The 24,526-nt window shown below is 48.6% G+C and overlaps 1 protein-coding gene across 1 annotated transcript in view; it reads left to right on the forward strand.

Annotated features, from left to right (window-relative positions):
* Window positions 1-24,526, forward strand: part of LOC144162662 (uncharacterized) — a 55,745-nt gene that overhangs the window by 6,745 nt on the left and 24,474 nt on the right. The window contains exons 2-9 of the mRNA XM_077693288.1: window positions 4,622-4,733; window positions 8,033-8,223; window positions 9,847-11,195; window positions 15,629-15,724; window positions 17,169-17,264; window positions 18,850-19,017; window positions 21,081-21,215; window positions 22,701-22,980. Coding sequence (XP_077549414.1) covers window positions 4,622-4,733; window positions 8,033-8,223; window positions 9,847-11,195; window positions 15,629-15,724; window positions 17,169-17,264; window positions 18,850-19,017; window positions 21,081-21,215; window positions 22,701-22,980 — 2,427 coding nt within the window. The remainder of the gene's footprint in view (window positions 1-4,621; window positions 4,734-8,032; window positions 8,224-9,846; window positions 11,196-15,628; window positions 15,725-17,168; window positions 17,265-18,849; window positions 19,018-21,080; window positions 21,216-22,700; window positions 22,981-24,526) is intronic.

Genomic DNA, 24,526 nt, shown 5'->3' on the forward strand with positions numbered 1-24,526 from the left:
AGCGCTAGAATTTTTGTTCTGCAAGTCGCAAGTTCGAATCCCCGAGGGGTGCATGCGTTTTTTTTTTTTTTGTAAATTGATTTTTTTTTTTTTTTTTTTCGTTTGCGATCGTCGTTTTTTAAACTGAGCTCACCATTTTTGGGCCGTAACGTTCACTGCTCCACGAGTGAGTTCGCAGAACGCATGCAGACTGACACTGATGCACTAGTGAGTTCTCGTTGGCATGCTGTTGCCACAAGCACTGACTGCTTGCGGGCAGTGGGCATTCCTGATTCAGCACACCCTTGGCCTGGTGCGAACACACTTTTTACTATACAGGCATGAGTGACGCAAGCTCCGAATATGCGGAAAAGCGCATGGCATTTGAGCGTCTGCGGTGACACGGATGGCGTTTATCCACTGCGTAGGCCTTAGCTAGTGATTTCTACGATTCCAAGCCGTCCTGGGAGGCTTAACTTAGCGTTTTACAGCCGACAACATGGCAGAAGCGCGGTACGACGATTACTGAGATATCGAGAATGCCCATCCAACGATGCCGTCGGATGTCAAGCCTGTTGTTTTACAGAACCGAAATCGAAACATGTTTGAATGCTAACCTTGGATGGACATCATCCAATCACGGTGCCACCTCCTCCCGACGTCACAGCCTTTAGTTGGTGCGGCCGCCACAGACCGCGCATGGTAGTTTTTCTTCTTTCCCACTTTATAAAATAATTAACGACTTCTCGACCGGATAAGCGATGAAAGGTGTGGTAATTTGAGCCAGTCTACGCAGTGCAAGCAAAACTGGGAGCTTGACAAATTCACTTCAGTGTCCCTTTAAAGGAGCCCGGAAAAGCTTCCTGTTATCCGGTAATGGCTGTCATAAAGCCAGTAAGATAAATATTTTGTGATATCCACAAACCCTTGTTCCAGCTGCTTATGATGGCACCTGTGCATATATCTTGCCTCAAATGTACCAGCAGTTTTCTTTGCGCTAAAGAATGGGCGCATATATGACCAGTGCCAGTGGTTCAGGAGTTTCGAACGGTTGGGACTATAAAGCATCCTCTTGTCTGATGGCCGGATGGCCGAACCAGGGGACAAGGGGGCATCTTTTCAAAACCTCCGTTTGGTTGTGCGACGCCGTGTGGCCCTGCTTGGGTTCGTGATGCCGCATGATTGCGGTGAAGGGATAGCGGGACGGTGAATGAGCTACGGCAACAAGCTTGGCCCCTAAAGTGCTCTGCACTTGAAGGAGCCATGAAGAGAAAATACAACTTCGTTTAATTTGAAAGAACTAGGCTTCAGTGTCTAACTCAGCTCCATTAGAACCACAAAAGATGTTTTTTAACGGAAAAAAAAGCGAGAAGTATTTAAAAACTTTCAAATGTTGCACCACAGTGACGTGTTATGAGCAAGAATGACGTCATACGGGCCAACAATAAAATATAATTTTCAGTGTGTTAACTGCACGTTAGCATTCAAGTGACGCGGTCAAATGGAACGAGAGGCCCCATTACACACGCCCAGTCATGTGTCGTCGCGACAGGTCAGTTAGGCGGTCGCCAATCACACAAACAAGGTTCCGTGACGTCATAGAAAAGTTGCGGGAAATTGGCTAGGGGGTCGCGACTGCTTCACAAGTTTTCTTTCATATCTCCGTCAATTGTTCAAAGATTGCGATGATATTGGTATCATTGTTATCGGGACTAAGCAGTCTTTCTAACAAACCCAACTTGTATTTTGTCTTCATGGCTCCTTTAAAAAAAAAATATTCACCGACCACATACAACGAGATAACGAAGTGGTACAGACACAAGAGGAGAACGATGCCACCGCCCCACCCGGGCCTGACCAGGGAGGAAGCGGTACTATATCGGCAACTCCAGACGGGGACGCTACCCACCCCAGCCCTAATGAAGCACGTGTGCCCGGACGTGTACACGAGTGACCTATGCCGCACATGCCAGAAGGAGAGAGCCACAGCGGCTCACGTCCTATGGGACTGCAGCAAAAATCCACACGAAGCGGCAACGAGGAAGACGATCCCGCCGCTGCTAGAAGCAGCGACGAGGAGCTACGACAGGGAGACCCAGATCCAGGCCGTCCAGCAGGTCTCGGCCGCACTCGAAAGGCAGCGACCCAGCGAACCCGAGGGAAGACTGCCGCTCCAGACCAGGGGCAGGCGTGGTCGACCCGAGGAAGTAGCGGGGCCGCGGCCAAAGTAGAGGCGACACCAACCGAGACGACGTCAAGGCCGCGTCGCGGCGAAGTACCCTAACAAGACCAGGGCGACAAGCCGTCTGCAGGCACTATCAATAAAGTTGTCGTACCGTACCGTACCGCTTTTCCACTCTGTGAAGGATGACTAGCAAAGCTGGGCGCTGTCCAGGAGTGCACGAAACCAAAATGTGTTTGCTTGTAACTGGAAATGTGCTTCCTAGCTAATTAGCTGAATGGCGCTTGGAAGGAACAGAGTTTTATTCTAGCAGCAGACAAACACGGGGCTGTCCATTTCCCTCCCACTGTTTGTGCAACACACCAACCCACACCGCTGCTCGACCATGGGGGACACAGCAGTCGGGTCACATCGAGCCGCGAGACGATCACATTTAAATTTCCCGCCAGCTTGAAGAGTGCGCGAAGTCTGACTGTGCGCGCACTCATGAAGGGAGCCTAAATGCTTGGATGCTAAAGACATCGGCCAAATTGTCACTCCGCAAGCCCTCCAAGCTGGACGGGAGAAACACCGACCAAAACAGCACTCCAGGAGCCCTCGAAGAAAGCCACACAAAACACTAGTTCTTGGGTGTGAGAAATTTCTGTTCTATGTCCATGGAGACGGTATGAGGAAACCAAGGCGTGTACAGCGTCGTCGTGAAAAGAAGAAAAAAGAGAGGCAGTGCTTTAGAGCCACTGCGAGGATGAAGCATGCTGCTCAAAAGGGAGAAAGTCTTGTGTAGCAGTCATCTAGCCTGCTATTTTTCATTGTTCGCAGAGCAAGCGTCTTCGGCTTTTGGGGGTAATGATTTTCCCGCACTCCGGAGGATACTCAGCCGCCTTTGGGTGCAGGCTGCAAATACTAGCTGAGTAAATTGCTGCATAAACTCCACTGACTAGAAGTCAACGTCTGCCCTGATGGCAGGTTAAAGGAGCCATGAAGACAAAATACAAGTTGGGTTTATTAGAAAGACTGCGTAGTCCCGATAACAATCATCGCAATCTTCGAACAAATAACGGAGATATGAAAGAAAACGTGTGAAGCAGTCGCGACCCCCTAGCCAATTTCCCGCAACTTTTCTTTGACGTCACAGAACCTTGTTTGTGTGATTGGCGGCCGCCTAACTGACCGGTCGTGACGACACATGACTGGACGTCTGTAATGGGGCCTCTAGTTCCATTTGACCGCGTCACTTGAATGCTAACGTGCAGTTAACGCACTGAAAATGTTTTATTGTTGGCCCGTATGACGTCATTCTTGCTCGTAACACGTCACTGTGGCGCAAAATTTGAAAGTTTTTAAATACTTGCTTTTTTTCCCTTAAAAAAACATCTTTTGTGGCTGTAATGGAGCTGAGTGAGATACTGAATCCTAGTTCTTTCAAATTAAACGAAGTTGTACTTTCTCTTCATGGCTCCTTTAAGGAGGCACCTTTTTTTTGAACATTCATGCAGCCAGTGATGTTTGCACCGTTAAATACCAGCCTTATCCTAGTCCTCTATGTCCAAGTAATGCAAGGAAATGCTGGGAGTAGACTTTGCCATGCTCCAAATCCTACGTTTATGTTTAATGCAACATCATGTGCTGCACGCAAACTATTTTGTGTGGGAACGTTTGTTTAGGATGTGGCTATGTTACAGCGTTAGCTTCCTCAGTTAAAGTAATGACTAAAACTATTACCCATCTTCCTAAGCTTGACTGGCTTTCATTTCAATGTAAGGGAATGCCATCAGAACGTAGCTGAAGAACTGTAGCTTTTCAGGCAGTGTTTTTGCAAACCTGTAAGTGCTTTGTGTTGCATACTTACAGTTTGTCAGTTCCGTTGGGTGCTTTTGAGTAAAGTGGGCTAGTGGTTGACGGTCCCTTGGGCTAGCCCGGAAGAGCCTTGAGGTGTTGCTGTGACAAAATGAAGCATTTTTGTAACGTAGATGTGGGGGAGAATGTGATATGCAGCAATGCCTGTCTGTATCAACCTGCTGTTTCCTTAATTTGAGATCCGCAAAGCCCGCCACCAAAGTCTTTTCTGCTCTGTCTGTGTTCTTTTCAAATTGCAGAGTGTTTGACAATGTCTTTTGGCTTGCGTGTGCACCTGCAGGACATAGTTTAGGGTCCTGTGTGCTGGGGCTTGGGTGTGGTCGTGAGTTTGCTACAGGTTGCCTGCATTTACTGTGCTAAAGTTTTGGTGTCTCTACTGGGAAGCTCTGGGGCCTGTTAGTACCTGGCTGTTTGGATGGGAGCCCTTTTCTGTGCTCGCTTTTTGCCTGTAAGTGTACCAGCACTGAGTGTGCGCCTTCTTGGTCCGGTCTGTGGGCTGGCATTTCCAGTGTTGTTTTAGTCTAAGGGGCTGGGGAAGGGAAGTGCGGCGCCTGTGCTGCTAAAAAGGGAAGCGGGGAAGTGAGCGGAGGTGTTTCCTCGCAGCTGAAGCCCGGCCGGTGGCCGGCCCAGAGGAAGAGCCCAGCCAGCTGCTGCAGTATGTCAACGATGCGCTGCGACGGGTGGAGCAGGACATGGTCAAGGTCTCCTCTCTCGGGTGAGCGGGTTCCTCAGTGCACACCAGGGCCGCAATTTCTAAGCCCGGCCTGACCTGGCCCGATAGAGACACGGCTCAGGCCCGGCCCGGGCCCGAGTGTAAAAATTGAGCCCGGGCCCGACGAATTTTTAAAATCTGAGCCCGAGCCTGGCCCGAGCCCGACAAACTTCTAAAATATGAGCCCGGGCCCGTCCCGAGCCCGCCAGAGTGTTGTTAAATATCGTCCCTGGTCCGACAGGATATTAACATGAACTTGAAGAAGTTTGCTGTTAACTTAAAAAGCGTAAGCACAAAACGAATACGACTACTTTAGATTTGAATTTCCTTTAAACTTGGACGGAACTTTGTACAACTTATCCTCACTTAGAAGCTGTATTTTCGGTAGTCGGGTAACTTCATTTGCCACTTCATTTGCCAGTCTTCGAAATCAAGGCACACCCGAGGGCACCTTAAATGAGTCCCGAGTAAGTGGATTTTTTTTATTATTGCAATTCTTCAACAGATATTGCACCCTTCGTTCTTCCATTCCTTGCTGAAATTTGATCAGACGATGCGTCTGGTTTCACCATTTGATTTTTGTCTTTCCCTCGAGTTATGTTGGCAGCATGATTTTATCTGCGCTTCTGTTCTTTCTTGCCTTTAGTCATGGCTCTAAAATTAGTCTTGCACAAAAAAATCATTAACTCTGCTTAGAAAATTGGTTCTTCAAACTCTGCACACACTGTGAAATCCAGGTCACGTTTTTTCTGATTGTTTTAGTTTGAAAAGGGGAGAGAAAATACAATCATCTTGTAGCCTGTGACTGGAGTGTCCTCGTTTTCTGGCCCGCTCTCTCCCATTGAGCTGATGGGACCCAGATGCTTCTTTTTTATTGATGTGAAGGCTTTCTAAGTGCAATCGTCTTTTTATCATATCTTTTAACGGCGCGGTAGTGAATTAGCACTTCCTTTTTTTTTGTTTTCACTTTACCTGAAATATCAACAAGAAAACTTTCTCTTGCCAACAACTTATAATTTGTGGCACAGGATAGCCGGGCCTTGGGAACTGCCGGGGCCGGATCGGACCGGCACAGCCCGACAAAATTTTGGTTCAAGCCCGAGCCCGTCCCGGGCCCGAGAAAATGCGTGCTACGCGGCCCGAGCTCCGCCTGCGGGCTCGGGCCGGGGTCGGGCTTTCGGGCTGGCCCGGGCCCATGCACTGCATTACTTCAGGGCAGCTAGTCAGGGCTCACAAACACTGCACTTTAGCACTGGTTAGCAAAATAAAGCTTGCTTTCTGAACTATAAAACCCTAAATTAGGTACGGTTCACTTATGTTTCCACGGGTTTTCTTTGATCACTAATGGCAGCAGCTGCGAGCGCTTGAGTACTGCTTAACTTTCTGTCGAAAGATGGGAGGCTAGTCCACTGTCCCGATGCCTGCCCTGTTTTTGGTACATGGGGGTGTGGGGAGTTTCGCGTGTGGTGCATATTAATTGATGAACCAACAAATGTTGCATAATTCAAAGCATTCGTAAGTGACATTGTTATTGCATTGTTCTGTGTAAACTTGTTTCTTTAACCCGTTCGCATTTTACAACACTTTTCAAGTATTTTGCATTTTCAATTTTCGTTGTTGTTGTTGTAAGCCTTAGAAATCAGTCCTGACCTATAGGGTCCATTTCGCGTGAATGTAGACAGTGGTGCCCTTGGATATGGTGTGGGATTTTTTTAATCGACTGCAAATTGGCTTTTTCCAAAAACTACCCCTGGACTAGTGTCTGTTTTATTTGTTTTGAATTGGTTTTAACCTGCAATAGGGCAGGTTTTGTCCCTTTGAAATTCTCAAAAGTTTGGGAGGACGGAAGTAAACCCAGGTGGTTCAAAGAAAAGGACACCCTGTTCAAATAGTTGGGCTGGTGTTGGAATTGTGTGCAAAGCCGGGCCTCTCTCACAGCGCTTTGGTGCTGCTCCTAGTTTTGAGTGTTCAGTGACACAGTGAGTAAGACGGGGATATAGTTGCAAATGTTTGCCAGGCATGTGCTGGATCTTGTGACGCGAGATTTCTTGGGTCTTCAGACAAGGCCTCATTTTGATGCCGCAGTTGTGTGCCAGGCTTTCAGATTCCCGCAGTTTGTGAGAGTTTTGGATGGTTATGGGCTCAAATACTAGTTTCACCAACTGATCGTTTGTTCTGCTCATCAGTTTGGACATTTTTGGCAGAATCATCTAGCAACCTAGCAGCGCCTCCTTGAGGTCTACTTTTTTGCAGCAATGCTCAGTACATGGCTAGGTTCCAACCAAACCTACGTCCGCCCACTGAGCCATGTAGAATAAGTGCGGTCGTCTCCAGAGCTAGTGTAGCTCTCAGCCTAATGTGGGCTTCTTGGAAAAAATCATACCGAAGTTGGCTGCTAAGACAACTCCATCATTGCGGGCCAAGTTTCGTTTACAGTCGAGTCCACTTATAACGATAATATATCGGATATAACGATGCACAGCTATGGCACCGTCAACTTTTGTATTCTTTCTATGGTAAAATAAACCGCTTACTACAATGCCCCAGTGCCACGATATCGGATGTAACGATTGAATCCGGTTATATTGTGCACCAAAAGTGCAACAGTGACGACTCTAATGACGCGGTTGCTCAGCCTACTCAGGTAGTGTCTTCGTAGGAGGATTAATGCGTGACACAGTTCCTCGGGGACTTTGTTTCCGTGAAGGACATTTACCTGAGCTAGGTGAAGCAACTGTAGATGCTCTTGGAAAAGATTTGCGCTGGCTTCACACACGGCAAGCAAAGGTGACTGACTGCGGCTTCTTTTCCGCAAATTAGTAGTAGTACCACCTTGCTGGCATGCGAATAAAATTATTTTGAGCTCTGTTCCGTCTTTTTATTTAGCAACCCGCTTATAACAATTATCGGTTATAGCGATGTGATTCCCTTGGCACTTGGATATTGTTATAAGTGGACTAGACTGTACTTGTCATATTAGTGAAGTGTGGGGTTGTAAACTTTACGGAATTCCCACCTGCTGTCTGTCAATACGTGGCCGTCGTGGCTACAGAAAATGGCAGCAACTATCGTTGTGCCGGACTGCTTGATTGTTCGGACACTTGTAGCGTACCAGTCAGGGACACCAAAATCACTCATCGACTCTTGTCCAAAGTAGATCCGGAATGTTCACTTATTCTCCGCGCTCGGCGGCCTCACGCACACAAATGCCAAAGTGAAGTACACAGGGGCTGCCCGTTTTGAGAGGCCAGGGTGCAGGTCCACAAACGCCCTTGGAATGACCGCTGGGTCGCTGGGTGCAGGTATGTGCCGACACCGATGGTTGCGTGTCCCAAAGCTCCCAAAGCACGGGGCCGTCCGGAGCGCTACATCCCGGCCCAGAGTGTACCCCAGTACCGGCCCACTCCACTGGCGGAGTTGCGGAAGCGGCGGCCTCCGATGCCCGTCCCCCGTGAGAGGGTCCCTCCCCCCAAGAGCCTCCCAACACCCGCAGGTGGGTCCGCTCGTTGTTCGCACAACACCGAGCATGTGGGAAGCGATGGGAGCAAGGCTGTGGCCATTCGTGTGTTTACTTATCATGTGTCAGTAGTACTGTAGGTCTTCCACAGGCCCAAGCAGGGATCTAATGAGGTACAACAGGGGCGGAGAAGAAAAACGACGTTTTCAGGGACGATGTGAGGAACACCTTTGCGATAGCAAGTACAGAGGATAGCAAGTACCTGTCTATAACACAGGTTTCGTACTTATAGCCTTATCTTGCCTTGGCCGAAGAACATTCGAAGAAAACTATTGTGTCACCATATATTTTTACCTCAATGTCTTTTGTGACCAGTTTGAGTCGACAGTTTTGAGAGGCAACCAGTTGAAGTTGAACTCAGTGTTTATATAGACAAGGGTGTTGCGTACATCAGTGGTGGTTACACTGCATTGTTACACTTTGCGTGCACAAGGGAAAAAATCTACCAATAGAAAACGCATGCTACGTATGAAAAAAGAGGTGTACCAACAAACATAGTGCAGTTCGACACTGCAAAATACTTCCTGCATTTTTACAATGAGAGCAGCAGCTATACAGTGCAAGCAGCAGTTCCTCAAGGCTTTGAATGAATTAAAAGTAGTTGAAGAAGCAATTTAATAGATCTGGACATTACAACCAGCTCTTAAGATTTTAAAGTCACACGGAAATCACCAGTGGTGGCTTGAGGAAGTTTCTGTTGATGAAATGCTGCGTTGCAGCTCTTTGGAGGAAAAACGTTAAAGAAATTTTTTTGTAGATCACAACAGCTTGCTTATTATCGCACAGATTTTGCACAGTGAGCATGCTGTAAATGTTTCAACGTCACGATCAGTGGCCGCATGTCATTGATTGTGGTAGTGTCATGCAAAAGCTAGCTTTGGTTTGCCTGGGCATCTTTTGCCACATTGGCTTTCTTGCTCTGCTTGAATTGGCGGAGCTCCCGTTCACCACTGTGACGAAGCGACTGGTGTGGGAGGCTAGAGCAAAGGACAGGATTTAAGGGCAGGGCCCTGGCTGGTTAAAAAGGCCGTGAAGACAAGATACAAGTGTGGTGCATTAGAAGGACTGCTTTGTCCTGATGACAGTGACACCAATTTGATCAAACTGGTATTCGAGATGTTCGAGAAAACAGTGGGGACACCGCAGCCACTTTGCGGTGATTTGCCTGGGATATCACAGAAGCTTGTTTGTGGGATTGGCACAGCCAGCCTGATTGAAGCATGATTGACTGGTAACTATGTTTTTAGGGCTGGCCCATATTACGTCAGTGTAGTGCAACATTTAAGAGCTTTGCAAGATTTGCTGGCATTTTTAAAATTAAAGAACGTCCTTCAGGCTGGAGTGGAACTAGGCGAGTTACCAAAGGCTAGTTATTTCAAATTGAAATCGAAGTTGTGTCTTCATGACCTTCCTAAAAGCAGAGGGCCTCTTCACCCATTAAACCCGTGGATATTTTTTCGTAGTCACTGCTTGTCTGCTGTTCACATTGCACTCTTGGGAACTGGATGCACCCTCAGCTGGCTGTTGTGTTTGTTTTTCTTGCCTTTCTGCCTCTTGTGACTTTGGTTTGGTACTTACCGAGTCACTGCTTCTTCCCAGCCAAGCCGGCAAAGCCTCCAGAGGTGAGTGATGAAGGGGAGAGCCAGACGAACGGCAGCGTGGACGATGAAGAGGTGGAAATGGTCCAGGAGGAAGTGGACGCCATTGTCAGTCTTCGGCGCCCCGGTGGCTTGGATGCGGCTTCGGCAAAGCCGGACAGGGATCCGGCAAGGCCGGAGGGTGCTTCAGCAAGGCCAGAGGGGGCTTCTACAAAGCCAGAGGGTGCTTTGGCAAAGCCAGAGGTTGCTTCTACAAAGCCAGAGGGTGCTTCTACAAAGCCAGAGGGTGCTTCGGCAAAGCCTGAGGGTGTTCCAGCAAAGCCGGCCGACACGAAGCCAGACGGTGTGTCATCAGAATCAGATAGCAGAGGCACTACAAAGGATGCATCCAGTGTAAAGGAAGCAGCTGGCGACGTCGTACCCCAGGAAACAAACGGGGAGCTGCCGGGCAGTGCCTCTGACAAGAGTCACTCAGCAGCAGGGCATTCATCATCGTCTAAACATTCATCCTCGAGGTTGTCGTCTTCCAAGTCGCATTCTTCATCTAGGCACTCATCCTCAAGGCACTCTTCATCTAAACACTCTTCATCCAAGCGTTCACCCTCCAGGCACTCATCGTCTAAGCATTCATCGTCCAAGCACTCGTCGTCATCATCGTCGAAGCATTCATCGTCTAAAGGGCGATCATCCAAAGAGCCACCATCGAAAGAACCGCTTGCAGAGGAATCCCTGTCGGAGGAACCTTGTTCAAAGGGGGCATCATCCAAGGACTCTGCGTCCGAGGACGCGTCCAAGGAGACGTCCCGATCCAAGGACCCGTCTAAGCACTCCTCTTCGAAGCACCATTCATCAAAGCACTCATCTTCGAAGCATTCATCGTCAAAGTCTTCAAAGCATTCATCCTCATCGTCCTCAAAGCACTCGACGTCCAAGCACTCGTCATCCTCGGCGTCCAAGCACTCATCGAAGGGCGTCAGTGCCGAGCCGTCCAAAAATGGGAAGGGTGCACCGTCCTCGTCATCCACGTCTAGTCGTCACAGTTCGTTGAAGCAGCCTTCCAGCCGAAAGCACACAAGCTCGTCACGGAAGCAGGAGGCCAAAGTGGAGAAGTCCGACAGTGAGCCGGAGGCAAAGAAAGCAAGGAAAGTGCAGGAGGAGGAAGCATCCTCGACGGGCAGCCAGTCGGAACGAGCGGCCGCGAGGGACAGTGAACCGGAGGCGGTCGTGTCGACTCCGTTTGAGCTCGAGTGGGAGATGGACTCGGACGAAGACGAGGAGGAGACCTTGGAGGAGTGCAGGCGCATATTCAACGAGGCCCACTCCACCAGTCTGGCAGCGGGCCCCACTAAGGTAAGACGTTGATCGGGTAGGCTCAAGTTGGAGGGAACGGTTACAACCCTGCCCTCTGGGTAGTGTGCTAGCTGATGGTATCAGCTTTCCTAGGCTGTAGTTCTCAAGGATGTAAAATGCGAAACTGGGCATGCACTGTGCATTTTTGGTACAGCCTTTGTCAAAATTTTTCAGGCCCTGTGAAAAGTTTCTGGGCTACAAAAAATTCAAAGCAAACGTGTCGAAGAAGGGTGTTTTCACAGGCTTTCTGGCGTGAAACCTTTTTGGCCCCACTCTACAGGTAAGGTTATTTTTGTGGTTTTCGTGGCCAGTTAACTTTAACATGGTCTGGAATTTTTTGGCAAAGACTGTACGTCCTAAGGAATCAACGGGAGTCAGTAGGACACTGAAGGCAACGAGCAAGTTGGTTTCAAACGGAATTTGCCCTTCCCGTGGCCATTTTAGCGTGGATCTGGTGCTGGAAGATGCCAAAGGGGCCCTGAGATGGATTTCAAAGTGGTTTTGTTTGTGTCACAAATCTACTAACTAGTTCTTGTGCGGGTAAGTCCAAAAAATAGCAGGCACGTTCGCTCCCGCTAATGAGAAATATTACTTCGACAAGGCTAAACTATTTGTTGCTGCGGCAACTTGCAGTGACGCAGTAGTCCAAGGCAAAGCACGCATGTCATAGTTGCCCGCCTGAATTCATCTCTCAGTCTGCGATTTTTGACGAAGATGCTCCAGTCCACATTTGTTTGAGGCGTTGTCGTTACCATTGTTACTTGAGCAAGTGGGTTACACACGGGGCGACGACGCCTTTTTTTTTTGAGCTAGCTTCCATGTCCTCACGGACTTTGAGCAGGAGGTGCTGCATATACCGTGATTGCAAGAGTTTACCGGAAACGGTAACTTATCGGCACAGGTGTCACCTTCGCCACGTAGCTCCCTGGGCCAGCAAATTGTACCGTCGCATCTTGATTACAGCAAATGCGCTGTGCTCCTCATGCTTGTATAGTTGTACCAAGCTTCATGCTTGGTACAACTAATCTAAGTAATCTTAATTGATTATGTTTATTACGTTATTCTTGCTAAGTGATGCCCAGGAGTACGACAAATCTTTTTTCAGTTTGGCGAGCCAAATCTCCACCCCTACTTGTGCTAGGCCTCACCAACCTCAAACGGGTCAGATGCGTTTATGAACGCTTCATTTATGAAGCTTTCGTGCACCTTTAAAGGGACAGACAACCAATTTAATTTTTGCCGAGTGTATGTTCTCTACCTGATATGAGAGCCAGCGTTTTATACAGTGTGATTGCCACGAACAGTTTATAAACAAATCGGTGGAAATAATTTTAATTTGGCACAACTTTCTGAAATCTAAAAGGTTGGGGGTTTTTCAATGGGCTAACATGACACTACATTACCGGTCGTGGTCACATGACCGGCAAACCTTGCAGCTACTGAAACTGCTGAAACGTTTATTCACCTATAGAAAACCTTTCAACACCAGTATTTCTAGGTTTAGATTGTATATATATTTTTAAGCATCCTTCTGAAAATTTTAAAGACTGCCTGCCGCCGCGTCGCCGCTGGGTTGTTCTCAGTGTGGCTAACTGAACCCCCATGCCGAGAATCAAAGGCAGCATTCATTAACCCTTTCGGCCCTGGCGTCCTATATTTAGGACATGAACCAAAAAAATTCTAGCAATTTGAGAACAAAACCAAAACAGCTAGTTTTCTGGGAAATAGTTCTCCAAGGATGCCTCGATCGATAGATATCACCATTGTTTGTTTTTTGCTAAAGCTGATTGCTAGAAAGAGGAAGGCGTTGAAGGGAGGACCAAACTGGCGTCAGTGCGACCCCAAGGACCGAAGTCCCAGTTCGAAGAAATAGCTGAAAATCTAAAACTACTTGCACCACCAGCCGTGTTTTTTGTGTGTGGGCTCACAGCATTAGAACAATTATGAAAACAAGCAAAAAAACAGTTTTTTTTTTGAAAATTTAAATTTTAATTACCTAATTAGATGTCATGCCTGTAAATAGCTAAATACTTGCATTAGAAGCTCAATTTTCAGTTTGTAATCTTGTACCATCCAGATAATAAAGAAAACACACGTAAAATGTTTTTCATACTGAAAGAAAAAATTCAGGGCTGAAAGGGTTAAACAGACCCCGCGAAGGAGCTGTCTACTTGTGTTGTACGTTGTTTGAAAATTCTGCGTGAGTCAGGGGCGTTCCTTCTGCCGAAATATTCGTTTTCAAAGAACGGCAGCTAAAAAAACAGAAGGATGCACCCGGGGAGAATCAAACTGCTGCCCTCCACAACGTGAAGCCAGCATTCTACCTCTTGACCATCCCAACAGGTGGCGTCTTCGTCCAAAATATGTCGTACTTGGCCATCAGTACTATTATGAGCAATATGAAAGGGAACACAGGAACGCGTGGCAAACAGCCTCGAAACAGACTCGGAGCGATACGCGGATGGTGCTGTGAAAATCAACGGGGGAAAGGAGGGCCCTCTTCCACTAACTTTTGGCACTTCCACCATGCTTGAATTTCTACAAAGCAGCAGTTAACGTCATTTCGCCGATAATATGGTATCGTCTGACAGCCGATAAGACGCCCTGAGGGAATGGGAAGAGTTGTTAGAACAGCGTCCCTCTTTCCACTTTGTTTCCGATGGCGGCCGCTGCGTATGTATCATGCATAGCTGGGTCTGAGGGTGTTTTCTATGCGTTCCTGTGTTCCCTTTCATATTGCTCATAATAGTACATACAGCTGGCTGCTAAGCACGTCTCCAGTTCAGCACGCTACACGAACACTTTCATAAAACACAAAAACGTCCTTCGATAAGAAGTACGGTAATAATAAGTCGACCGACTCTTATAACACCCTCTTTTCAATTCATGAGCTAAAGATAGCACTCGGTACTTGTAAGCCCTAATCTCCAGGTGCAGACAACATTACATACACTATGATGCAACAATTGCACGCAAATACACTTAAAACACTTCTTCACCTCTACAACAAAATATTTCCTTCGGGCCGTCTTCCAAGGTCTTGGAAGGAGGCCATCGTAGTGGCTTTTCTGAAGGAAGGGAAGGACCCTTCCTGCCCCGCAAGTTATCGTCCCATTGCCCTGACAAGCTGCCTGTGTAAGCTGTTTGAGAAGGTGATTAACAGACGACGGGTGTACTTTTTGAAGTACAATAGTCTCCTTGACAGCTGCCAGGCAGGCTTCAGGGTGGGGCAGTCCACCAACGATCAACTTGTGAGCTTAGAATCGTACATGAAAGAAGCATTTCTACATAAGCAATATTGCATGACCGTATTTTTCGATATCGAAAAAGCATATGATACGGCATGGTGCTATGGCATTCTCAGAGATTTGAAATCTTTTGGAATATCAGGTAACAAGTTTAACACTCTTGAAAGCTACATGTCTTATAGAACATTTCAGGTGAGAGTAGGCTCTGCACTCTCTCGGGTTCACGTACAGGAAAAAGGTGTGCCTCAGGGGGGAGTTTTGAGCTGCACGTTGTTTCTTGTTAAAGCACTGCCACCAACAATATCTTATTCTATGTATGTGGATGGTGTGCAGATATCCTTCAAATCTTGTTCATCTATGAACGCCAAGTGCAGCTTGGTGTTAATAGGATCCTCGCTGGGCCGATCAAAATGGTTTTAAACTTAATCCCACGAAAAGTACCTGCATCACATTCTCAAAGAGGCGTGGTATCCAACCAGACCCTGACATTAAACTTAATGGTGACTCAATTCCTGTAAAGAAGGAACAGAAGTTCTTAGGTGTAGTGCTGGACGAAAACAGCGCTGAAAATGCTAGACACAGTGCTGCACTTGGGGCTTCGCCTGGGCTTGGCTGGGCTACGCAAAAAACCGGGCTTGGCCCGGTTTTTTGCGTAATTTTTTTAGCCAGGACTGCTGAAGTACAAAGCTGTGTGCTCCGAAATCCAGAATTGGGAAAGGGCATGAGCAATGCTTTGTTCTCTCTCTTTCTTTCTTTATACTTCCTCTCTTTGGAGGGGCATATTTATCTAACGTACAAGTGCTTGAGAGAGAACGAATATTTTTGTTGAGCCTTTGTGGCTGGTTCAAGGAGTGGTACTAATCAGTGCAGTTGAAGAGGGGGCGCGATCCGTGCATGAATGATTTCCAGAATGATTTTTTTTTTTAAATACCCAGTTCTGAACTTTGAGGGTGCGGCTTTCCACGGGTGGAGCCCTTGAATGCCATTATACGGTATTCTTATTTAATTAAGTGGCCATAATCCCGGCACTCTCAGCAGCTTTATTTTGAGAGACGGTGGCACACTCGATTACTGGTTTCTCTTCTGAGTGATGGTCTCTCAGCAGTCACGTTTCATGTGAATTCGAGAGAGACGTGGTACACGCGAAGCGAAGTGCTCACGGCAGACGGTGTCCCCAAAACGCAGGAGGAACGCCCGCTTGTCAAGTCCAAGCGACCGACTGCGCTGGAGCCCGCAGTCCCCAGCAAGAAACGGGTGGCCCACAACCCGGAGCTGGTGAAGGTAATCAAAAAGCCGTCGCGTGACGCCGGGAGGGGCTTTGCGAGATTCGGGGGTGACCACCTCTCTGCGATTTCAGGGCGTTGTTCCGTTCCCTCAGCAGCTCCAGCACCTAGCTTGGGAGATGAAAAGGGCAGAAATTGGAATCTAGCAGAGTCAAAGGCCTTGAGGGAACAGGACAATTTTTCACCTGCAGAGAGTAGGTGCTCTGCACGATGCCGTCCTTTTTGCTTCTTCTCCCGTATCGTGCCAAGCTTCATTCACGCAACAGCATTCACCCATTCATGTAAAAGCAGTGCCCCATCCACACTCGCCCAAATTCTACTTCGGTCAACCTAAGGAAAGCCAGAGCTTTCGTCTAGTAGAAATAGTGCACTTGAGGGCTGGTAATTTGAATGCAGTTTGTTGCAAAAAGGGCCCCGTACATGAAAGAGAGAAGAAGTTTGTCATGTCTTTGCGGTGTTATAACAAGATGCAACGGCATTCTCAATGTGCGTTGAATGTTATCTGTGTGAACAAGTGCTGTGTGCAATGGGTGCATCTCGAAACATGTTTGTAGGGATTAAATTTTTTCTGCATTTATCACCAGTGGAGTTGCGCTTCCCTCTTTGTAGCCCATAAGGCCTGTGTTTGAACCCCAGTGTGTTTTATGGTTCAAATCTGTGCTCGGACTATCTATGCACAAATATTTAAAGATGGGCCGAGAGCTGACTGCCTAAGGCATTCCTACCATAAAACAGGAGTGCAGCTTATCTGTAGCCAGTGGGGGATGTCGTGCTTTTTGGGTGGCTTGAAGAGAACAGTGCCTAAGCTTGAGGAGGTTGCTTATGCAGATGCTGCAATAAATAAAGTTACTCAACAGTTGTTTGTCGAAGCAAAGTGTACTTGGGTTGGTTCTTTTAGGCTTGAGCTCAGATGAAATTGCGCGGACATTTCTGAAGGGGTGGAACTGTGTTTTCTAAAAAATCAGGAGTTTCACTGTTGTTTTGTTTTGGTAATTAGGGCATTTCTTTTCTCCCAAACGTTTGTTTCTTTTGAAAGTTCCTGCTGCGAGATTTACCTTTTTTGGGGGGGTTCATGCAAGATTATCGATTGTAATTAACCAAGTGTTTTTTTTTTTGTCCACGATTGTGCTTCAGAGAGGTGCCTTGTCAAATCAAAATTGGCAATTTGTCAAAATTGTCCAATCAAGTAAGAGGCCCAATCTTTACAGAAGCTTTTGTAAAATTGCACTTATTGGGAGTGGAATCGTGCACATTCCTGTGCTTCCTTGCAGCAAACTGCGCAGCAGCCAGTGTGCATTGATGTGCTGTGTGCGAAAGGAAAACTCCCGGCTTGCTCCCTTGTCTCGGGGGAGTGTTGTGCCACAAGCCCGTGCATGTTCTTTGTGGGGAAGTGCGTGCCCCACTGGCCTGCCTCTAAGATGGTGTGACGAATGGCTTTGCAGCGCCCGGAGCGTCCCATGGGACTTGCGGCACACGTGTCGGCGGCACAGGCTATGCACAACCGATTCGCTCAGCTGCAGCAGCGCTACGCAAACCAGGTGGGTGTGGTTCTGGCCACGGGGGGTGATTGTTTGACAAGTTGGTAGTTCAAGCGGCGAAGCACATTACAGCGCAAAAGCAGACCAAGAGGGAACATGGGACAAGTGCTACCTATCAAGTGTTCTTTCTATGGAATTGCACTATGCAGAGCGACCTGTTTGGACGTTTCTCATGCGCATCTGTGGTTTTTTAGTTTCATGCGTGTTTTTTACGCGCTTACAGTTGGGAGTGGGTGAGGGGTTGCGTGAGAAGCCCTGCTGCATTAGTAACTCGGCTCCCTTTTGCGCCTGCTCCTGTTGTTCAGGATAAGTGTTACCTGTTGAGTGAAACAGTGGTGGAGAGACAGCACTTGTCCCTTGTTTCCTCCTCTGCCGTCGCCCTGTGGTTAGCCGTAGTTTTGTGGCATTTGAAATGGCTGCCTAAGGGTATTCGGGGTGTGATGACTGGTGATGGGTGCTTACACGGGCACACATCCACCCACTCACTCACTGCTCGTTTGATGACAGTGAGGAGCTTATTGAGGAGGGTGGGGTGCGCGACACTGCCCATGTGCCATAGGCTGCGTTCCAGTTTGTGCCCAGCGTGGGGGACAGCCGACGAAGCAGCCTAACTGGGTTCCTGGAGCAGCCAGACTTGCAGTGGTGCAGTGGCCACTGAAGGAAACCTCGTAGCAGACATGCTGGACGAACGCAAAAACAATATTATCATGAACGTTATGGTATTTTAAAATAACGTACGGACGATTTCTGTACTCCCTAATTCAAAATTTGTCCGCAGTGCCAGCTGCGGTCTTCTCAGTCATGGCGCATGTCTGCTGCATCTCGGGAAGTGATCGTGTGATCAGCGAATGCATGGTGGCGTGCGCTACTCTGCTGCTATCTCACAGCCTGCCGCCGCCAAGCAAATGGGGTTCTAGCCTCGTGCGCAAATGTCACGGGGTTCGGATGAGCGCCGCCGAACGGGAGAGAGTCTGGCTGAAGTGTGAGGGGCAGGGTACTCCCTGGCGGAAGTGGCAGGGGGAGGCAGTGAGAGAGATGATGCCAGATGCCCCAACAAGCATCTCAGGCAGGCTCATCATACTGCCCTCTTCTCACACTTTCCTCTGCCGTTTTCTCCTGCCTTCGCTCGCGTGGTTGGAACGCCGAGGCCGCCGCCGCGAAACCACAGTGGCGGTGACCAGAGTGCTGCGCACTAACAGTAAACGATAGCATCTTCACCAGTGGTAAATTCTGCAAAATATTTTGCTACAGCAATACCAATGCAAAAATGGGGAGCAGGCTTCGTTTTTATTTCGGACAGGTAGGTAGCCTGCGTCATTGTTGACTTGGATGCTGTCGCCTTGAAGCAGTCTGGGTTGCCATGATATGGCGGTGCGTTGAGGCTGCAGTGAAGTTGTCGAAAGTGGAAACCGTTGCCTGCCCCTCCACAGCTGGCGCTCTGGCGAATGGCATTGCGACGACGCCGTTGCTCATTCTGCAGTGGCATGATCCACTCTCTGCAAACACCAAGCAACGAGCGATCACAGCCTGTATGCAGAGAGCGCCGTTGTGTGGACCGCCCTTCCTCTTCTTCCCCCTGCTGCAGGGCTGCAGTGCGCAGCGGGTGGCCCCCGTGGCCAACGCCCCGCTGCTGGCGGCCGCCCGCCGCTCGGCCCTGGCTCAGCTGCCGCTCTCCCAGGCGACACCAGCCGGAGCACACGTGGTGGCCAGCCAGCCCAAGGGCCAGCCCCGGGTCGCCCACGTCCCCGCCCTGGTACGCTCCTCCCTCTATTCCTGCCAACATGCCGTAATTTTGCCCGTATAACCCGCCACTGCATAGCCCGCCGGAGAAGAAAAAGAAATCCTCGCGTATTGCGTGCACATTTGATACAGGAAAGGCTGTACCAAAACGACTGCTCAAGCAACACATCACATACTATGTAGACAGAAAAAAGCGTATACTTAGCAAGTAGAATACACTGACTGCACGGCGAAAGTCACAATTCACTAATAAAATTCAGTTGGCAGAGTGGGCTCGATTTTGTTTTTTCTTCCTTGTCCTTGTTTGTTTTGTGCAATCGCTGCCATGGAAGGCTTAGTCAGTGTTACTGCGTAGGAGCTTCACGGCACAACGGACATTCATGTGATGCAGCACTGAAGGGAAAACCTTGCGTATTTTCCGCGCCCCTACTTTGCCACTGAAGTTTTCGAATTATTGGTGGGGGTTATACGCGTGAAAATACGGTATGCTTACCCGAGGCATGGTGCTTGATTGCCGATGGTGGCGTGCACTGGGCGGCCCTTGCTTCCCCTGGTGACCCACTGCTTCATCATCCCTAACAATACATAGAAAGGGAGCGTGGTGTATGTTCGTATGGAAAAACTTGCATTTCAAGTCGGGACGCAGCTCTCAACTTTGGAAAAATGGCCAAAACATCGTTTTTTTTTTAAAGCCACATATTCCCCTTCAAAGTTCTTTATTCTGTGCCTTTGCAAAGTTTTTCTACCAAAAACCGTCGCAAAGTGGCATAAAAATATACTTTTTTTTCAGCCATGGTGGCAAAATATAGCGCAAAAAAGCAAAAAAAAAGGGGGGAATTTTCGGAGCGCTGTATCTCTGCAACGGTGGCACAGGTTGTGGCTATTTTGGCATCGTTAGATGGGGCAAGTGATCCTCCTTTCTGTTCGGGCTGTCTCTTTCATCTTCATTCATTCACGAACACACAAACAGCAGAAAAAGAAGGACGCACAATCGAAGCCAGAAATAGATGCTGTAGTGCGATTGGCCCTCTGGTCGGGGCGTGCTGAAATGGCTCTTCTGATTGGGCATTTCTCTGGCTACACAAGATTGCAGCCGCCTGAACTAGGTAGTCCACGTTTCTAAGTTCATTTCTGCTGCTTCGCTTGGCAGTCATTTTATCTGCTGTGGTATTCAACACAGACGTTATCGCGGCAGGAATGCCTGAGATCAAGAGCCAGATTATGGGAAGCTGGGTGGCACGAGAGGCTGCGGTCACTGTGTGCGTGACTGCCGTTGCTTGCCTTCGGAATGTGAAACGCAGTGTGTGTGTTTGTAATGATGTTTGTGAAGTGAACTTCTTTTAGACTTATTTGCAGTGTTTCCACATTTAGTTATGCTATGTTTGACAGCGGTCTCGCTAGCCTTGGGAAAGGCACAATTAATACCAACTTCACGATGTAGACTGTGGCATTTCAAATCACGATGTGGTGGGATAAACATGCACCGTGAAAATAGGGCTGTGGGCCAGGCGTGTGAGCTGGGAATTTGCTGTGGCTCTTTTGGGAATTGTGCAAATTGGTCTAAATTACCAATGATGAATTGTTCTTGGCATTAAAAATGCATCGTACCTTGCTGCATTTTCCAGATTTTTTTCTTTATTCAGTGTCAGTGCATACTTATATAGTCCTCTGCGTATTGGCTGGGCTGGCTAGAATGTCAAGAGTATTAAAAAAAAAAGTGCAAACATTAAAGTTGGAGCTATGCTGAATATTATACCAAGCTTTCAAGTAGCTTGTTGTAGCTTAAGCATCCAAGTAGCTCCTTGGATGCTTTGGATATAAACCGTTGAACACTCAGTACTCACACTGAATTGCTGCTGCAGGCAAGGTTATACGCCCCCTTGAGCGCTGCCTGTAGGGGCACCATTAAATCCCCCCTAGCGGCCAGTGTCAAAAAAAAACCCCACAATCAATTGATAGATCGATTGATGCATTTTATTGGTCACAAAGACGACATCTCCACTAGCGTTCGCACTCTTGTTGCTGCCCAGTCGCACATTAATGCATCCAGGTATGTGTGGCCTGCCCGCATTGCAGGTGCTGTCCAAGCGTCCCACCATCCCGGCCGAGTACGGCAGCCGAGTGCCGACCGCAGTTCGCCAACGCTACCTCAATCTCTTCCTGGACGAATGTGCCAAGGGCTGTAGCACGGAAGACGAGGCGATACAGAAGGTGCGTAGTGGGAATTGTGGCATTTGTTGGGCTGGTCTTGCCTCGCATGTGGTTTTTACCATGCGAGGGACGTGAGAGGGGGGGGGGGGGGGGGGGGGGATGGACGCGAGCAAATGGTTGTGCTTTCCAAACTTGTGCGGAATGTGCTGTTGGAAGAATTGCGTAACAACACCGCACTCCAGTGAGAATGAGGGTAACAGCAGCAGCAGCAGCCCATTGCCTGAGCAGTGGGTTCTTTCGGACGGGCAGTGTGGTAAAGGCATTGAGTCACTCCAGAGCTTCAGACCTTGCCTTGCATCCACACACGGCTGTGTCACGATTTGGCCCGCATTCGGGAACATGGGACGGTCACGGTACCCTCCAGCCGGGTGACGACCCGCAGCGTGCTGTGTGGTGACGTTTTCTCTGTCTCGGAATTGAAGGGCATTCTGCTGCAGTTAAAGGAGCCATGAAGAGGAAATGCAACTTCGTTTAATTTGAAAGAACTAGGATTCAGTATCACTCAGCTCCATTACAGCCACAAAAAATGTTTTTTTTAACGAAAAAAAAAAGCGAGAAGTATTTAAAAACTTTCAAATTTTGCGCCACAGTGACGTGTTATGAGCAAGAATGGCGTCATACGGGCCAACAATGAAACATAATTTTCGGTGTGTTAACTGCACGTTAGCATTCAAGTGATGCGGTCAAATGGAACTAGAGGCCCCATTACAGACGTCCAGCCATGTGTCGTCGCGACCGGTCAGTTAGTCGGCCGCCAGTCGCGCAAACAAAGTTCCGTGACGCCATAGAAAAGTTGCGGGAAATTGGCTAGGGGGTCGCCATGGCTTCACACATTTTCTTTAATATCTCCGTCATTTGTTCAAAGATAGCGATGATATTGGTATCATTGTTATCGGGACTAACCAGTCTTTCTAATAAACCCAACTTGTATTTTGTCTTCATGGCTCTTTTAAAGGTCACCAGAGTGGAACTTGCTTTGAGTAAACTTGCGCGGAAAACTTTCTCAAGCGAGCAAAGTCGGCAGCGGCAAAGTTACTGCATGAGTAAATTGTTGCCCATTGTAGAGTGCTTAAACGTTTGCTCCTCCTGCAAAGTGGAGTTGTTGCTCATTGCTCTTCAAGACTCACAATTTTCACTTTTGGTTGGAAAAATGTGAGAATGCTTGTCGCAGAATCTTAATCCTTCTAAGCTAAAAAAAAAGAAATTTTGTGCTACCTCCCTTCCCCCGGTCCGCAAGTTTTACAAATTTCCAAGGTTGGCAGGTATGCTTTTAATAATACAAAGCTTGACGACATGAAGCTTGCTCTTCAAGGTACGACATACTAATTTAGGTAGCATTTACTCATGCCTTCAAAGTTTCCCTTTCGGGACTTGGGCCACAAGTGCTCGAGTACTGCTTCATCGTCCTGCCAGTGAACTCGCTTGCCCTCCATGGAGGGGGACTGGGGGGGTGCAGTCGCTGATGTGGGGTGGGCGTGGTTGCAGGCGCTGGCAGAGGAGAAGCAGACCTACGAGCGCAGCTCTGGCAAGTCTATCTACCTCAACGTGGCAGTGAACACGCTCAAGCGGCTGCGAAGGGAGGCCGCGGAGGGCCTCCCCTCCTCCTCCCCGCCCCCTCAGCCGGCCACCACGTCAGTGGCCGTACACACGCCGGCCGGCAACCGGGTGGTCTCGCATGAGGTGCTGCTGCAGGGGGCGCGGGCGGCCCGCACCAGCTTCAGCATCGAGAAGAACCGCTACCGCAAGCCCGCGCAGGAGCTGACCGGTGGGTAGACCTGGGGGGGCATGTCGCTGGAGTGGCCACATCCTCCACAGAGGACATTTGTTCGGCCAAAATATTCGAGGATTTTCGGATTTCTTTCTGCAGGGACGTAGCATGGGCCAGCACCACTAGAAACACGTCTATCAGTGTATATTTATGTTTATATGATCAAACGGAACTATAGCCCCCCCCCCCTAGTCATGTTGCTTGGCGTTGGCTTAGATCGGCTATCCCAAACAAGATTCGGCGACATCTTGGAGACTGCCAGAAAGTGGCTGTGTATCTCAGTAATGTTTTTGAAGTTTGTCATAAAATTGTTACCTGGAAAGAGCCACCTTTTCAACAAACCAAACTTGTATTTTGTCTCCATAAAGTTTGAGCCATACCAGACCACGTAGTGTTACTGTTGTCTAATGGTGTTAGGGTGCTGAAGGGCTTAATATGCAAGGCATCTGCCATGTGTCACCATTGGAAGGGGAAGACAAAATAAAACCTTATTTAGCTCTAAAAAAACTAGCTAGCTCGTTGCATCGGGGGTTTCGTTACATTTGAGTTTGTTGTGCTTGCCAATTCCGGAGACCAAGGTTTGAAACTCGGGGGACGAATCACAGTAGCCGTAGATATTTTTCAAATGGCGTGCACTGGCTGAGCCGCCATTTCTGTCCGAAAAAATTATTTGCCAGGAGGCTGTGGTTCCTGAGGTCTCCGTTTACGGCATTCTCTCTGCTCTCCTGGGGAGCTTACAACAGCAAAAAAAAAAAAAAGGACAAACCAGACAGACCCCAGGCTGATGTGAAAGCATGCAGCTTTCCGTAACAAGACCTGAAACACATTTGCCACATGTTCTGGCGCACTTTGAATGACTCTCTACGTGAAGAGCAGCCCTACCACACCTAGCACCGCAAACCAGCCACCGTGCGAGGGTGTTTGGGCCGCAACACCGGGTAAGAACAAGACAGGAGGGGAACCGGTGCTTCCTACAGGGTGGTCGGTGATGTCGCAAGCGTTTGGCCTTAGGTTAAACTAGCGGCAACTGTCGCCGGAGAAGGAACTGCCTGGCCGCTGTGATCGCCACTTCACTGCACAGCCCTTGCAATTAATTGTGGCCGCTACCATTTCATTCATCAGGGGCCACTCCCTCTCCTTCGCTGCCCCAGCTACGAAGCTTTGTACTCCGTGTCCGTTCTCACTGGTGCCTTGCCTGGTCGCTCACTCACACCCGTTAAAATGGGTTGCTTTGCCTCCTATATATTCTCTCTCCGTGGGCCGACAGCATTTGTGAAAGGCTGTACCACCGCAAGAGCGTTCCCCAATCCTACTGTGAGCGCAGCACGGCATGCGAATGCAGCCAGTAGCATGCGGTGAGCAGCATTTACCGAGGCGTTTCCTTTGGACTGCAGAAGCATACCTGCCAGGTTTCCCGAATTTTCATGGTTTTGTACGATTGTACGACCGAAACAAAAATCTCCCAAAATTCACCCGTCTTTGGCTTAATCCTTTTCCCAGTATGGCCACAATGCGCCAGAGGTATACCTGACAATCCAACCCG

Source organism: Haemaphysalis longicornis, unplaced genomic scaffold (genome assembly GCF_048455015.1).
Source record: "Haemaphysalis longicornis isolate Haplotype H1 unplaced genomic scaffold, Haemaphysalis longicornis Haplotype H1 scaffold_12, whole genome shotgun sequence".
In the NCBI taxonomy this organism is placed as follows: domain Eukaryota; kingdom Metazoa; phylum Arthropoda; class Arachnida; order Ixodida; family Ixodidae; genus Haemaphysalis; species Haemaphysalis longicornis.